The sequence below is a fragment of the Odocoileus virginianus genome, chromosome 9 (genome assembly GCF_023699985.2).
Source record: "Odocoileus virginianus isolate 20LAN1187 ecotype Illinois chromosome 9, Ovbor_1.2, whole genome shotgun sequence".
NCBI classification, from domain to species: Eukaryota; Metazoa; Chordata; class Mammalia; order Artiodactyla; family Cervidae; genus Odocoileus; species Odocoileus virginianus.
Genome location: NC_069682.1, coordinates 61,647,331 through 61,664,273, shown reverse-complemented (window position 1 = coordinate 61,664,273; position 16,943 = coordinate 61,647,331). Strand labels below are relative to the sequence as shown.

General features: G+C 41.9%; 1 protein-coding gene across 3 annotated transcripts in view; it reads right to left on the bottom strand.

Moving 5' to 3' along the window:
- Nucleotides 1–16,943, bottom strand: part of RPN2 (ribophorin II) — a 51,221-nt gene that overhangs the window by 15,157 nt on the left and 19,121 nt on the right. For all 3 annotated transcript variants that reach the window (XM_020892101.2, XM_020892103.2, XM_020892102.2), the window contains exons 6-10: nucleotides 16,700–16,834; nucleotides 14,483–14,659; nucleotides 11,199–11,317; nucleotides 10,367–10,472; nucleotides 360–451 (exon numbers count right to left, since the gene is read on the bottom strand). In XM_020892101.2, the coding sequence (XP_020747760.2) occupies nucleotides 360–451; nucleotides 10,367–10,472; nucleotides 11,199–11,317; nucleotides 14,483–14,659; nucleotides 16,700–16,834 (629 nt within the window). The remainder of the gene's footprint in view (nucleotides 1–359; nucleotides 452–10,366; nucleotides 10,473–11,198; nucleotides 11,318–14,482; nucleotides 14,660–16,699; nucleotides 16,835–16,943) is intronic.

Here is a 16,943-nt window from a genome sequence, read left to right as displayed (position 1 = left end):
TTCCTCCATCAATAAAGTTTTTTTTTTTTTAATTATCATCTGAACTAAATAGTGTGTTTGGGAATAAGTCTGATGCAGACTTACATTCTGAGGCGAGCTCCTTCTCAAATTGTGGACTGTTAATAGTTTGTTCAGGGACTGATTGCCAATACAGACAAACCCCAAGTTTGTCTGGATGCCAAGCAGCACCCCTGGTGCAGTCCCAGAAGAATAACAGCCTCTTAATTTGGAGTACAAGCTGAGTCACTGCCGACACGGCAAAGACAGCTGGAGAGCCTCAGGGCCTTGGCATGGTCCTCGGCATGGTCCTCCCAGCTCAAGCCTAGGTTCCCCCTGGGCCCAAGAGGCATCCCACCTACCGCGTTGTTTTAGGGGCGATGCTCTGATCCTTATCCACAGTGGAGAGATCAACATTTGTGATGCCAACTTCAGTGGAAATCTTAACTCTGAGCTACGGTGAAACACAGAAGAAAATCGTCAAGTCAACTGGTGAATATGCCAGTAATCAACATACATATCCAGCGTTTTCTCTTACTGGTGAGGCAAGGCATGAAAAAAATCCTAGGACAGGAATCTCCAATAATTTTAGTAAAACTGACCCAGCTAGGTAGTATTTCCATCTCTACAATTCAGAGGCCTAAAAGTAACTCCTTGATTCTTATCCCATCTTCCATTCTTTGGCTTTGGATGAATGGTATATATTTTAAAAGAAATGAAAAGAAACAAAGTAGATCTTTTCACAGGTACTTTAAAAAAAATAAGGGGGTAAAAAGTCCTTAAGTAGTAAACTTCAAATAATTTAAATTAACAAGTACTCAATTCTAAGCCACTGAGATTTGGAGTTTGTTACAAGCATAACCAATCCCTCTTGATTCTTTCAGTGTTTAAATTCTATACATTCCTTATAAACATTTTCACAAAGAGGAGCTAGCCAATGCTATTAAGCAAGAAATTAAAAACAAAATTACATTCAAATAAATGTAAATTTCCAAAAGAGAAAACACGCTAAAAGTCTACTCAGGGGAACTTTTTTATTTAAAATTTTTGTTTAAAATCAATGTTAGAATGTGCAAATTACTCAATCCCAAAGCACTTCTAATGTGTAAACGTATCTGTGAGACTTTCAAATATTTGAAAAACTTGAATGTAATGCTTAAGGTAATCCTTGCCAAATCCACTGGTTTACAGCCTAAGTCGGGATGAAGGAACAGAGAGAGAAGTCTGGGCAAATAACTGAAACACAGCTTCAGCATTTTTCTCAAACATACTATGAAGGTGTGACAGCCTCAAATCAAGGGCAAAGAAGAGAAACTAAAAAGTGATAAAGAGAGCTATCAAGTAATTCTTTTTAACAGCCTCTCTCCTGCCTCCATAGTAACTATTTTGTGACAATAACCTCAATTATCAGGTTGAATGGGGGGTGTTCTGTTTTGCTTAAAAAGTAAAAAAAGAAAACCCTAATAAAAGATTTATTACCAAAGGCCATAAGGATATTATTATCTCCCTACTTTTGAATACAAAGGCACCTACTGGCAGAAATATATTTAGCATCATAGTTTGTTACTGAATCTGGCCAACAGGGTGAATTATGGTAGGGGGAGGGGAACCACTGGTCTTCAAGTTGAATAAATCACCAAGGATAGAACTAGAATCCTCTACTTTGGCTCTTGGGTGCTCTGCTGAGCAAACAGCTTCACAACTCATACAGGGCTCGGAACCAGAGCCAACTTTGCTATTAGAAAGCTCAATCCAGAGAGGCACTGACAGCACTTTCATCTGAAGAAAACCTGGAGTGGAAGGCTCAAGCAAAGTAGTCAATGAGCTTTGATTAGCAAGACACCCCACTGAGGTCACTTCCCCACAACCCCCGAGAGCATCTGGAGCACCCAGGTGCAGGGACAGACAGAGACAGTGAGATGCACTTCCTGTCCTAGAGGGAAGCATACAGGCGAAGCTAAATTACAACAGAGCGGGCTGCTGCTTTGGTGGAGGGAGGGACAAAGTGCTACAGAAGCACAGCAGGAGGACCGGTGACCCAAGTCGGCAGCCCTTGGATGGGGAGGGAAATGGGTAGCAGGAGGGCTTAGGCAGGCCTCCAGTTTAGGGAGAAGCAGAACCTGAGCAACCACTCCATGCTATAAAGATAATGTTTTCATAGGTAATTACTCTGCAATCTTCATCGACATTAACTAGATAATTCCCTCTTCACTTCTCACTCTCTTACAGACTCATTTAATCTGTAAATGTGTTTTTAAAATCATAATCCCACCTAAATGTCCATAAAACAGGAGACTAGTTTTTTCTTTTTTCTCATAAACAGGAGACTAGTTAAATAAATAATGGGATATTCACATACACTTCAAATTACTCTGGAGCAATTAAAAAGAACATGGTAGGTATCTATGGACAGATAAGAGATATATCTCCTACTTTTGAATACATGGCCACCGATTGGCAGGATTATATTTAACATCACCTGTCACTGAGTTCTGGCAACTGGCTGAATTACGGCAGGGAAGCATGGGGGTGGGGAATAGGGGGAGGACATGAAGCTGAACAGACCCCAAGGGATAAGCTGGAGCCTCTACTTTGTAACAAAAGCGAAGAATATAACTGCTTATAGAATGATTGCTTTTGTGTAAATAAGAAAGAATGTGCATACAATTAAATGATATGGGCATTCTTCTTTTTCAAAGTAAATACAGTTAACTGTTATTAAAGGAGAGAGACTGGATAGAAGGGATGAGAGAAGGCTTTTATATTTCATTACATACTTTCTTACATTTTGAATTTTTAAACTACATGCATATTCCACTCCTTTTTTTTTAAAAATAGGACTTACCTAAGCAATGATACTGTGTGAAAAATACTTTCTTCTTTATAAACAGTTTTGTATTAAAAAGTACCACCCAATAAATATAATTTAAAAAAAACAATCGCTCTCCCTTTCAACAGATGGATAAACACAAACAGATGTTTAAAGATTTGTATAAGGTTCCTCAATGTACCCTAATTATAGTGATAAGGAAGCCATCAACTTGCGGGTTTTTACTCAGAATCCTGACTATAAGCTTTCAAAAACAACATGGTCACTAAGGCCTGCTAATCAAGATTCAGCTGTGTGTTTGTTCGGCAGACTTAAAAGCATTCACAACACAGACATGGAATGATGAAAGGGCAAACTGCAGTGAACTCCAGTCCTTTTGGGTTTGCCCGCAGCCCTAATTTTAAAAGGCCCCCCAAGTTACAGCTTCCTGTGTTGCACAGAAAGCATAGTGCTGCTCTTAAATAGGGAACAATTTAAAACAAGTCCTTCTGCCCCTAAAATCTTACTGCAAATGGGTCTCTGGAAACATTTAAAAGAAAAGCTTTTTTATGCTACTCTCTCAGAGCAAGCTGAGAAATAAAAATCACCGTAACTTTTTTCAAAGCCCTGTTGTAAAGGGTTCAGAGGAGGATCCCTGTCGGTTACCTGCTCCTTCCTTCAAACTAACACTGCAGGATTCGTCTTTTTATAATAGGAAAGGGACTTGTTTAGCCACTTTAAATGCCACTAAGCCTGCTTTATAGTGAATCAACCAGTCCTTCCTTTGCCTGTGCTGCACACGCCACATACACCTCAAAAAGTTTTAACGCCAGGAAATGCAGTCTTTCTGCTGAGAGTAATAACCTCCCTGTTTAGCTCATTACTGTCAAAAATAATGGTGCATTAGGGGCAATTAATGCTAATGACAGCTTCTAAAACCCATGCTTCCCCTGACAGCAAGTCCAATGTCAATGAGTGCTATTACAGGCCTTCTACACCAAACCACTGTTAATGCACTCTGACCAATGTCAAGCATCTCTCAGGAGAGTAAACAGGACCGGCTGACCCACTCTGAGGTTCTAAGTGTGACTACTACTGAAATTACAAAGTAAAGTTGCGTATGTGACAGGTCAGAGCATGCATGCGCGCACACACACACATAAAGCTTAATAAAATGAAGAGGAAGAGAGGGGATTTGTAATACTTACTCCATCACTGAGAAGAATAAGGACAGCAGTGGCCTCGATGGGAGCTCATTATCATTGCACAAGTAACAGAGCTATAAGGCATTTCTGCTAGTCTGTACTTATTTAGTTTTTCCAGCAACCACAGAAACACTTGCACAAACACCAAATTTGATGTTACAAAAAGTCAAGCTGTTACAACAATCAAGACAGCATAGTACTGGTATAAGGATAAAAGTATAGATTAATGGAATAGAACCACAAGTCTAGAGATTAACTCTATATTTATGGTCAATTGGTTTTCGACAAGGGTGCCAAGACAAATCAATAGAGAAAGAACAGTCTTTTCAACAAACGGTGCTGGAACAACTGATCATCTACATGTAAAAGGAGGATACTGGATCCCTACCTCACACCACATAGAAAAATTAACTCAAAATGGATCAGAAACTTAAATGTAAGAGCTAAAATCATAAAATTCTTATAAGAAAACATAGGAGTAAATCTTCATGATCTTGGATAAGGCAACAGTTGATTAGATATGGCACTTAAGTCAGTGTTTCTTTCAGTGAAAGAAACAATTAAAAATATTGGGACTATTGAAATTAAAACCTCTTGTGCATCAGAAAACAACATTAAGAAAGGGAAAAGACAATCTACAGATGGTGAGAAGATATCTGCGAATCATATGTCTGACAAAGAACTTGTATTAAGAATATACACAGAACGCATAACTCAGGAATATAAAAAGACAGAGAAGTAAGAAAAGGAAACAAGAGCTATATAGACTACGAAGGAAGAAATAAAAAGACAAATTTTTAATGGGGAAAAGATCTGAATAGACATTTCTCCAAAAAAGATGTACAAATAACCAATTAGCACATAAAAAGATGCTCAACATCATTAGATATCAGAAAAATGCAAATCATTATTTCACAAGAAATCACTTCACGCCCACCTAGGAGGGACAAAATGAAAAAGACAGAAAATAATAACAAAAGTTGGTAAGGATGCAGAGAAATTGGAATACTTATACATTGTTGGTGGGAATGTAAAGTGGTACAGCTTCTTTGAGAAACAGTGTCAGTTCCTCAAAAAGTTAAGTGTACAATTATCACATGACTCAGTACTTTCATTCCTAGGCATAAACCTAGAAGAACTGAAAACAGGTGTTCAAACAAAAACCAGTACATGAATGTTAACCAAATCATCATTTATAATATCCAAAATGTGGAAATATCCCCACATGTCCAACAATGGGGATGGTGGGGATGATGAATGGATTAAAAAATGCAGTATATCCACACAAGGGACTATTCAATTATTTAGCTATAAAAAGGAATAAAGTACTGATACATGCTACAACATGAATTAACCTTAAAAATATTATGCTAAGCTAAAAACACAAAAAGCAAGATATTGTATTATGTCAGTTATAGGAAATGTCCCAGATAGGCAAACCATAGAGATACAAAGTAGATCAGTAATTGCCAGGACAGAGAGGAGGATATATTCTTATAGAAGAAGGAATGTCTACAAATAGACACAGGGTTGCTTTCTGGGGTGATAAAAATGCTGTGGAATTAGATGGTAGTGACGGCCACACAACTCCAGATATACTAAAGATGCTGAATTATATACTTCTAATGGGTACTTTTCTGGTATATCCTCAATAAAACTTGTTTGAAAGAAAAAAGAAAGCTGCTTTGTATAGAATAAAAGGCTCACCCCTAAAAGATTAATTACCACAGTTCTAAGCACCTTGGAATGCAGGGAAACATTTTTAATCTTCAGACCACTCCATCCTTTTCTTCTCTTAAGTGGGCTGAGACGGAAGCTAAGCACTGAAAAAACAAGAGTTGGTCTCTGCCCATAGGGAGCACCCAGCTCAATGAAAAAGCAATACTTACAAGCAAACAATGGTAGGTAATACAACGCAGTAAGAACAATTATGGACACAGTATAAAATACTATAGCAACAAAAATAAGCCAAATAGACTGAAGCCCTAAATATAAGGGGAAAATAACTTAAAAACTCTTGGAAGAAAATACTAGAGAATACTTTTTGGATCTTGGAGCAATGTAGAATTTTTTAAAGATGACACAAAAAATACAATCAATCTGGGGGGGAGAAAAGACTTTTAAATTAGGCTTCATTGAAACTAATTTCTGGACATCAAAAGATGCCATAAAGCAACACGAAGGAATTATATCTGATGCTTATAACTAAGGATTTACTAACACATACTGCTTCAGAATATATGCAGTGCCTAAAAAAAAAAACCAATAACTAAACGACTAACAAACCAAAAGAAAAAGACAAAAGATACATGGCAATTCAGAGAAGAAATCTAAATGGCCAGTAAACACAAGAAAATATGCTCCATCTCACTAGTAACCAAAGACAAACATTAAAACAAGATACCATTTCATATTTAACAGAAAAAACTCATCATACCAGATACTGATAAGAATATGAAGAAAACAGCAATTTGGCAAAACATAAGAAAGCTGGAAGACGAGCATACCCTATGATCCCACAACTTCACTCCAGATAAATCAAATGTGCACAAAAAATGTACTAGGATATTCGCAACAGCACCTCCTGTACCAGTGAAAGTCTAAGTGCCCAACAACAGAAAATGAGTTAATAAATCTAATGCATTCATAAAAGGAAGACAATTTTATGAAAATTATTCATATTTATACATATAGCTCTAAGTTCGACATGCATAAATATGGCTAACTGTCATAAAATTAATATTGAGTGAAAACAAGGAAATTGCAAAAGGATGCACACAATGAAGCATATAAATTTGGGGAAGATGCAAATCAATGCACTATGCTACTTAAAAATACATATGTAGCAGAAATGTAAAAACTGGCGTTGGAATATGCACTTCAAATCTGGGGAAAGAGGAAAGAAAAAGTGAGGAATGTACAGAGAGCTCAAGTTTAATCTATAGGGTTTTATTTCTTACCAAAATAAAACAAAATGAAGGAGAGGGGTTTCCCTGGTGGTCCAGCGGTAAAGAATCCACCTGCCAATGCAGGAAACACAGGTTCGATCCCTGCTCCAGGAAGATCCCACATGCCAGGGAGCAACTCAGCTGTGCGCCACAGCTACTGAGTCTGTGCTCTAGAGCCCAGGAGCCACAACTATTGAGCCCGTGTGCCCCAGAGCCCATGCTCTGCAACAAGAGAAGCCACTGCAAAGAGAAGCCTGCCTACCACAACTCGACAGTACCCCCACTCTCTGCAACTAGAAAAAGCCTTCATGCAGCAATAAAGACCCAACACAGCCAAAAATAAAATAAATAAATAAAACAAAGGAGAAAATATAGCAAAATGTTTGGGTTTGAGGGAGATGAATAGCTGGTAGGTATGTAACAATGATACTATTCTCTATTCTCTGTATTTTTTAAACAGTCTAAACTGAAAAAATAAAAATAAAATTCTAAGGGAGCACTGAAGGAGCAACATTTGAATTCGATCCCAGGATGAGTCCTTCAGCCATGGAGGGGAAGAACATTCCCTATGGAGGAAACAACAGATGCCCAAATGCATGCGCACGTAGAGTATAGATGAGGACCAGTATGCAGTCACGAGCAGCTAGAGCTGAGCGGATGAGAATGCAACCACAATGAAGGATGCCCATGTGCCTGCGTGCAGGACCTTCAAAAGCCACACTGAGGAGTCTAGACCTTACTCATACACAACAGGGAACCAAGCAAATGTTTAACCACAGGAACACTGTGATTTTTATTATTCTAGTGGTGTTTATGGCGCTTATGAAGTGGAAGGGGAAGAGACGAAAGACAATGAAACTTGCTGGAAACTACTTACCTACTTATTTGCGATCTACCAAAGAACAAAGGAATCACATAAAAACCATTTAAAGGTGGACTCAACAGGACTTGGTGACTGACCAAAGTCAGAAGTGGAAAGGAAGAGGGAGATTAAGAATGGCCGTGAGGCATGGGTATGGCACTTAAATTGGGTATGTCGGTATCAAGATTGTTTAGGTAGAAGGAAAGAGGTTTCAAGGAAAAAAAAAAAGTTGCCTTTCAATGAATTCAGCTGCAAATAACAAACATAAGCCCCCTTACAGAAGGAAACTAAAACTGAAAGAATCTGAATTTTTAAAGGTTCAAGGCACACACTACATTAATTTCTATCCAAATCTGTGTTAGTGAATGGACTAGGATCAGATGTCTCCTGCCTAAAAAGGTCAGACATGAGGTAGAGATTAGAGTTCCAGAAAACATCCTCCTTTCTGCCAAACTTTTAATCTAAATGTTGAATCTGTGTTAAGTAATGGCCCACTTTTGAAAAGGTCAAACTTTCTAGCTGTGTGTCCTTTCATTAAAGAAAAGTGACACTGGGCCAACCCGAGGAGTGCTCCAAAGGCCAAATCTGGGATAAAATGAGCTAAAAAATAAATGATGACAGTAACTGATTATAACTTATAGAATAAAGTAAGTATCTGTGAATAACTAAATACAGGGAGAGGTGGACAGCGTTTTCTTACAGTGAAATTCCAACTAATTAATGTAGACGGAATGAAAGAAAGAAAAAAATCACCTACTGGCAAACACCACATTAATAACTCTTGCAGGCAAAATCGTCAGGGTATCTACAGTCTCAAAGTATCACTTCAGCAGACAATTACAAAGCAGAAAAAACAGCAACTTTACAACAGAGAAACCTAGCAGACACCACCTTAACCAGGAGATCAAGGTTAACATCACCAACAATGAGACATACCAACAGCATATACTTCCTAACAGGACACAATGAGAAGGAACGCTGCTTTTAGAGTATTTTTGCATGACCTGAATTTAATTATGAGGAAACAGCAGACAAACCCAAAGTGAGGAACACTGTACAAACTAACTGGCCAGTACTTTTCAAAAGTGTCAAGCTCACAAAAGACAAAATACCCTAATTGGAGGAGGGTAAAGGGTCATGGCAACTGAAGGAATATGTGATCCCAGGTTGAGTTCGGGACCAGAAAAGGGACATTAGGAAGATACCTAGTGGAATCTGAATTAAGTCTACACAGATCAGTTAATAGTACTGTATCAGTGTTAATTTTCACATATTGAAATCATATTAGTTATATAAGGTATACATTTGGGGCAGCTGGATAGGTGTACAGGAATTCTTCACACCGTTTTTGCAATTTAAGATTGAAATGATTTCAAAATGAAAAAGTTTAAATAACAAAGAAAAGTCAGTGGAAAATGACATTTGAATAGTGAAGAAAACAGCTGTTGCAAATATAACTACTGAAAAGGCACTCAAGTTCCCCTGACCCAATAGAATGTGGGACAATTGTGGCCAAGTAGATGCAACAAAGACAGTGGCAGAAACATGAAGAAATGACAGCTCTAAAGACAAAGTAATATTATGAATAGGCCGGCAGCTAGAGCTGCACACAGGTCTCAGCCTCTAAGCTAGCTCAATATTCACCAGGGCATGTAACTAAACCAGCATTGTGGAGATTCACGCAAGCAGACAGGCTGGAGGTTTTGGACAAGTTACTTTACCCCTCTGAGCCTGATCAGTGAAAGGAAAAGAACTCCACGCATCTGTTAGGACTATTGTAAGAATAAAATAATACAAGCAAAAGCATAGAGAACTGTGCTGTGTATGTCACATCTTTCGTGCTGATGACTCTAAGCCAGAATAAGAAAGGTTAAACTGTATCAAGAAAGTAGGAAAATGTGTAATTCATCTTCAATAAACTTTTATCCAAAAAGATTAAAATGAAAGCCACAGTGTCTGGAGGGGCAAACGTCAATTAGCTAAGAAAACCGCTAACGTGAAATGACTCATTCTCACAAGGCATCAGATAGATGAGGCAGAGCTTTCCACCCTTAAAACCACTTGGATCTTCAACACAACTCGAGACATCTGAAACACAGTTCATTAGGAAGGATTACCAATTTTCTTTGTACTTCACCCAGACAGCCTCGCTATGCTGCTACAGGCCACTTGATGCTTTTGGTCCCCTTAATTAGCACCAAGCCCATTTCTAAATCTATCAAGGCCAACCACAGAAAACATCTTAAGAATATATCTCAGGGGAATTAGGGATGATTTTAATTTTTTCTACTTCCTAAATTTTATGTAAGAGAGTAATGCTAAGTTACAACGCAAAATGAATAACTGACAAATGCAACTGCTTATGATCAAGTTCTTGGCTGCGTCTGTCAAACAGCATAGTTCAAACCTACCTCTCTCTTAACATATTCATTTTAACTGGGTCATAAGTGAGGTCAACACACCTAAATGGTTAATGCCATGTGCCTGTCTGGTCATTTCCTTGGGTATATTAACATGGCAATGGGGATGACAAGAAAGCACTTACCTCTACAGTATTTGCAATATAACGGTCGTCACCTTCAACTTTGACAGAGAAGTCATAATAACCACTGGAAAATTTGACATTCATGAAGTTTAGCTCAAAAACATCCCTGTTAAGAATGACAGTGGGGTTAGTGACAACTCACACAGGAAAATCACAAATGACACAACAAACGGGCTGCAAAGTGAAGCATTCCAGGGATGCACCATTTTTTCACTTTTCCACTTCCCACCCATCGTGGGCTACCTCCTGCTCAATCACATATTATTATGAGGGGCAAACTTTAAAACCACCTAAAATGACCTTCTTGTTCAAGTCTCCAAAGTCTTCTTTTTCTACTCCCTACCCACCTCTCCTCCCAGCTCCTAAAAATCCCACCTTCTTCGGGTAAGTCTTCCACAGTCAAATGTAAAATAGGTAAGTCTATAGTAGGATACCAATTACTATTTTTTTTTAAACTGGAAATGTTCAAAGAGGTTGGCGTAGGGTAGTATAATTGTAGGTAATTTTCTGTATTATTTCTACTTTCCTGTGCTTTCTGAATTTCCTAAAAAGGGCAAATCTTACTTTAACTTACTATCAAAACTTAGAAGTTTCCTATAAAAACTAACCCTTAATTTTTTTCTAATTACCTAACAATAACATACAAGCACTGAAGATAAGACTATGGAAGTATATTAAACCTATGGGGGAAATGTTCCTGATACACTGTTATTAATAAAGCATAATCCTAAATGTAGATAACTTTGGTTTTATGATCTGGGTTATATAGGCTGCAAGCTAACTTTCCAAAACAAGTATGTCGGTGCTCTACAGAAATACGCTCAGGACTTACCCGACGAGGGTGAACGATGTCTTCTGTAGGACTGTGGCTCTGGAAGCAACAGATTTCGCATGCTCGAGCTTAACAGTGGCCTGAGTCAAAGGCTGGGACAGAACGTTGGTGACCTGCAACTGGAAATACATTTCAGAATTATCTGTAGCCACAGAAGCTGAGGGAGTACAGATTTTTGCTTCGAGAGGTGGGAGCTTTACCCACAGGGAGTGAGCTCTGCTGGGGGAGCGGTGGGAGCTTTACCCACAGGGAGTGAGCTCTGCTGGGGGAGCGGTGGGAGCTTTACCCACAGGGAGTGAGCGCTGCTGGGGGAGAGGTGGGAGCTTTACCCACAGGGAGTGAGCTCTGCTGGGGGAGAGGTGGGAGCTTTACCCACAGGGAGTGAGCTCTGCTGGGGGAGAGGTGGGAGCTTTACCCACAGGGAGTGAGCTCTGCTGGGGGAGAGGTGGGAGCTTTACCCACAGGGAGTGAGCGCTGCTGGGGGAGAGGTGGGAGCTTTACCCACAGGGAGTGAGCTCTGCTGGGGGAGAGGTGGGAGCTTTACCCACAGGGAGTGAGCGCTGCTGGGGGAGCGGTGGGAGTTACCCACAGGGAGTGAGCTCTGCTGGGGGAGCGGTGGGAGCTTTACCCACAGGGAGTGAGCTCGGCTGGGGGAGAGTTGGGAGCTTTACCCACAGGGAGTGAGCGCTGCTGGGGGAGAGGTGGGGAGCTTTACCCCACAGGGAGTGAGCTCTGCTGGGGGAGAGGTGGGAGCTTTACCCCACAGGGAGTGAGCTCTGCTGGGGGAGAGGTGGGAGCTTTACCCACAGGGAGTGAGCTCTGCTGGGGGAGAGGTGGGAGCTTTACCCACAGGGAGTGAGCGCTGCTGGGGGAGAGGTGGGAGCTTTACCCACAGGGAGTGAGCTCTGCTGGGGGAGAGGTGGGAGCTTTACCCACAGGGAGTGAGCGCTGCTGGGGGAGCGGTGGGAGCTTTACCCACAGGGAGTGAGCTCCGCTGGGGGAGAGGTGGGAGCTTTACCCACAGGGAGTGAGCTCCGCTGGGGGAGAGGTGGGAGCTTTACCCACAGGGAGTGAGCTCTGCTGGGGGAGCGGTGGGAGCTTTACCCACAGGGAGTGAGCGCTGCTGGGGGAGAGGTGGGAGCTTTACCCACAGGGAGTGAGCTCTGCTGGGGGAGAGGTGGGAGCTTTACCCACAGGGAGTGAGCTCTGCTGGGGGAGAGGTGGGAGCTTTACCCACAGGGAGTGAGCTCTGCTGGGGGAGAGGTGGGAGCTTTACCCACAGGGAGTGAGCGCTGCTGGGGGAGAGGTGGGAGCTTTACCCACAGGGAGTGAGCTCTGCTGGGGGAGAGGTGGGAGCTTTACCCACAGGGAGTGAGCGCTGCTGGGGGAGCGGTGGGAGCTTTACCCACAGGGAGTGAGCGCTGCTGGGGGAGAGGTGGGAGCTTTACCCACAGGGAGTGAGCGCTGCTGGGGGAGAGGTGGGAGCTTTACCCACAGGGAGTGAGCTCCGCTGGGGGAGAGGTGGGAGCTTTACCCACAGGGAGTGAGCTCCGCTGGGGGAGAGGTGGGAGCTTTACCCACAGGGAGTGAGCTCCGCTGGGGGAGAGGTGGGAGCTTTACCCACAGGGAGTGAGCTCCGCTGGGGGAGAGGTGGGAGCTTTACCCACAGGGAGTGAGCTCCGCTGGGGGAGAGGTGGGAGCTTTACCCACAGGGAGTGAGCTCCGCTGGGGGAGAGGTGGGAGCTTTACCCACAGGGAGTGAGCTCTGCTGGGGGAGAGGTGGGAGCTTTACCCACAGGGAGTGAGCTCTGCTGGGGGAGAGGTGGGAGCTTTATCCACAGGGAGTGAGCTCTGCTGGGGGAGAGGTGGGAGCTTTACCCACAGGGAGTGAGCTCTGCTGGGGGAGAGGTGGGAGCTTTACCCACAGGGAGTGAGCTCTGCTGGGGGAGAGGTGGGAGCTTTACCCACAGGGAGTGAGCTCTGCTGGGGGAGAAACATTCCATTTTCAGGAACTGTCTCTGACCTGTGGCCTACTATCTCTGGGGGATAAAACAGAGGAAAACACAATTAGTTTGGAATGACATAGATTATAGAATCTGTGGGTGGGGGAGATCTTAAAGATGATTTTACCCAATGATCTCATCTTTCAGGTAAGGAAACCAAAGTCTAGGGAAAGGCCTCAGATCACACAGTTAACATTTCCTTCTCTCTGGTCCCCTGATCTTCCCACTCTACTGCTCTACTATAGTACTTAAAAAAAAAATTATTAGTAAGAAAAATGCTTTATGATGGTAAGGGCAATGAGAAAACTGAAGAAATATGGATAATGCTAATAACAGTCATTTGTTGAAAGTCGACTATTTGCCAGATACCAGGCTAAGCACTTGTATCTATCCTACCACCAATCATCTGAGACAGCTGGTATAATCTTCAACTTACAGATGAAGAAACTGAGGCCACAAGATGGCATGGGGCAGCTGAAGGCCACATGGCTAAAGACTGAAGCCCCACGTTATCCAGCTTCAAAAGCCAGTGCTGTTTCTACGTTGCTTTCTTAGCTCCCCTGATTCATGGTGAACTATATTACCCAGGTGAGTTCTCACCCCAGTCTTTGCTGAGGGGATGTGACATATACGTAGGGGAACAAGAGGCAACTCTGGAGTCTGGGGCACTTCTGGAGAGTATCTGAAGGGCCCTGCAAAGCACAAGAACTGATGGGACAGGTGGACAGTCCTATGTGAACTCATGTATTTAGATATAAACAAGATGCTAATTTCTTATGAAGATTTTAGCTTCTCACTGGTTTCCAAGCAATAGCAACAAATGCCTCATTGGAATGGAAAACTCTTAAAAGTGTGTGCATTTTGCTCTGTTCAGACAGTTAACACACACAACCATCCATGCTTACTGCTGAGGGGATGGAGTGCTATGTTATGAAGAAGTAGAAAGATATACTGTCAGCTCCAAGGACTAAAGAGACCTGACATTGATCTTAACAATGTTAAAGAAAGCTGTCTTAAATAATGCATTTAAAAAGTCTGGGTGTAGGAAAATACATTTTAGAAGCAAGACTTCTCTATATATCTGGACTTATGAATCCATAAGTGCAAATTTTCCAGCACTTCACTGAAAGCTGTACTACTTCAAATACTACAAAAGAAAAAAAAAGAAGATCCTGTGACTAGTTCACCGAGTGGTCATCGCCATTTGCTCTTCATTTAAGAGATCTGTCCTCATGGGGGTTAGGCGATCAGAGCAGCACCCTGGGGACGTGGCAGTCATACCCGCAGGACAGCCTGTTCCTGAGTGTAGGAAGGAGAGCCCTCGGGCGCAACCACCACGGGCACGTGGTAGCGATTTTCAGCGAGTGCGGCGGCAGCGGAGGCCACGCTGAAGGCTTCAGGGAGCGACTCAAAGTTCTTCTTGCTGAAGATGGCGTTCATGAGCTGGATGACCTGATCCTGCAAGAAGAGGTGAACACAGCTTGAGATCTTCCTCAGTCAGGCATGGGGGGCAGCCACCCCTCCCTCTCCACTTGGGCTCAGTCATTCCTACTCTGTTTCCAGGTGTTCACATGGGAAGTCTTTCAGCCACTAACCAATTTGGTAGGGGTGGGGGAAGCAAGTATTCTGCATTTAAACGTAAAACTTGAATTTGGTTGGTTTTTTGCATCTTGTAGTACAAACTGAAACAGATGCATTTCTTTGTCAACCATTTATGAATGTTTGCTGTACAAATGCAAGGAAATTCTAGACAACTACTGAGAGATAAAAGTTACTATATAATACCTATCGCAGTACCCGTTTGTTCCATGTCTATGCATGCTAGGCACTGTAACAGGTGTATTAACTCAGACTGTGACAAAGAGCCTGAAAAGACTGCTCTCAATCCTTTTCAAATAAGGAAACTGAGGCTAAAGGAAGTTAATTAACTCTTACAAGTTAAGATAGAAAGAAAAAGAGAAGGACCAAAATTCACATGTAGGTCTGTTTGTCTCCAAAGTACTTTCATAATAAAATATGTCCTTCCTGTTTCCCCTCACCCTCCCAGCTTAGCTCCCCTCCTACCCAGCCCACCTCCACACTGGATGCTGGGACTAAGCTGGTGTTTACAAGACCAAACTGCACAGCCAAAACGTACATTAGAAAGAAACTAAAATAACTCTCCATTAAGAACTAATGGGCTGCTGAGAGGAGAGGACTGAAAGCAATTTTTTAAAAAAGTAGAACCTAAAAGGCATCATTAAAATTCTAGAGGTTGTTTGCTTAAGAGGAAACATTTTCCATTTCAATCAGTTTTGTTTTTTAAAATCTACCATCTAACAAAAGAGCTCCCCTTGTTCCCGACAGTGTTATTCACAGTCGACATGAAATAATTTTCTTTAATTGTACCAATTACATTTTCCATCACTAAGCTGTTGACATGTTAAAATGGGGGACTGTTCACCAGAATGGTTATATCAAAAGCAGTGACAGCAAAATTATCCCAGCCAAATACCTGCTTGGTAGAAGCCTGGGAATAAAGCAAAAGGAAGTTTAAGTTGTTTTATGCAGAGTATCGCCAATTCATCAACTGCACAAATCTTTACATGATTTGTACCATAAGACCCATGTTCTTGCACTTTCACCCATAATGGAAATTTAATAAGGGTGTGGTGTCTCTAGACCTCCTAAACTTAGAAGGAGAAAACAACATAAAAATGCTAACATGTGAATAAATTATTAGATCAGAGCCTCCAGAGAAAATACAAAATTAACTCAAATTACTCAAGAAAGGTAATTATTTACTGTTACAACTCACAATGCATTCCTAACACACAAAAGAAGTGGAAGTTCTAACTGAGGCCTCAAATTAAAACAGCAGCACTGTTGTATTTGAAGTCCTTGAGATCAAGGGTTGGTCACCTTCTTACAAACAAGGGGTATCAAGAGGGTCCCACTCTCAAGACTTTCCACACACATTTCAACTAAAGGTTCTTTCAGCTCCTCTTGAAAAAAGAAAAAAGAATTAATTCTTGGTGGATGTCTGGTAGACACACATGCCTCTCAGTGAACTATGTCAATCAGCATAGATTAGCTCTGACTGAGCCATCACCAAGGGTCGGAGAGAGAGGACAGGCAATTTTGATGTATAGGGCACTTCTCAAGAGAAACAGGATGTGCACAGGCCACCAGCGTGGAAAGAATTCATAAGACAAGCAGTTAGGAGCACTGGGGAGGAAAGGGAGGTGGACAGAGAATAATGCACTTGGCCTTTGCGCCAGTATCTCGTGACAAAACCGTATTCTATTTAAAACAAGTGTTGCAATTTGCTTTCCATGCCTGTCCCACTGACAACCAGTTTCTCAAGAACAGGCTTCACATTTTTCTTTCTCATTTCCATGCCGAACCCAAGATAGCCCAAAGCTAACTAAATAGCCCTCTCTGAAAAGCTATCATTAGGAGGTAATGTCAAGGATGCCTTTGAGTTTCATGCCAGAGAACTGTGATGTAGGCAGGCACCTCCTTAATGGACGGCTCCGTCCCCACATGGTCCATAAGCTTGTAGGTGGCAGCCACAAACAAAGCCGTTGTTTCCAGTCCTTCTTCAAACTGGAGATACACACCTCCCAGTTCATCCAGGCGAGCAACAAGGTCCTGTCATGACAAAAGTGGAGGCCAGTTGGAAGTTACGGGATACAAAGGAGATGAGATGTACAAAGCATCACCCCAGTGCAGACAAGGTTTTGGGAAACGTCAGTCTGCA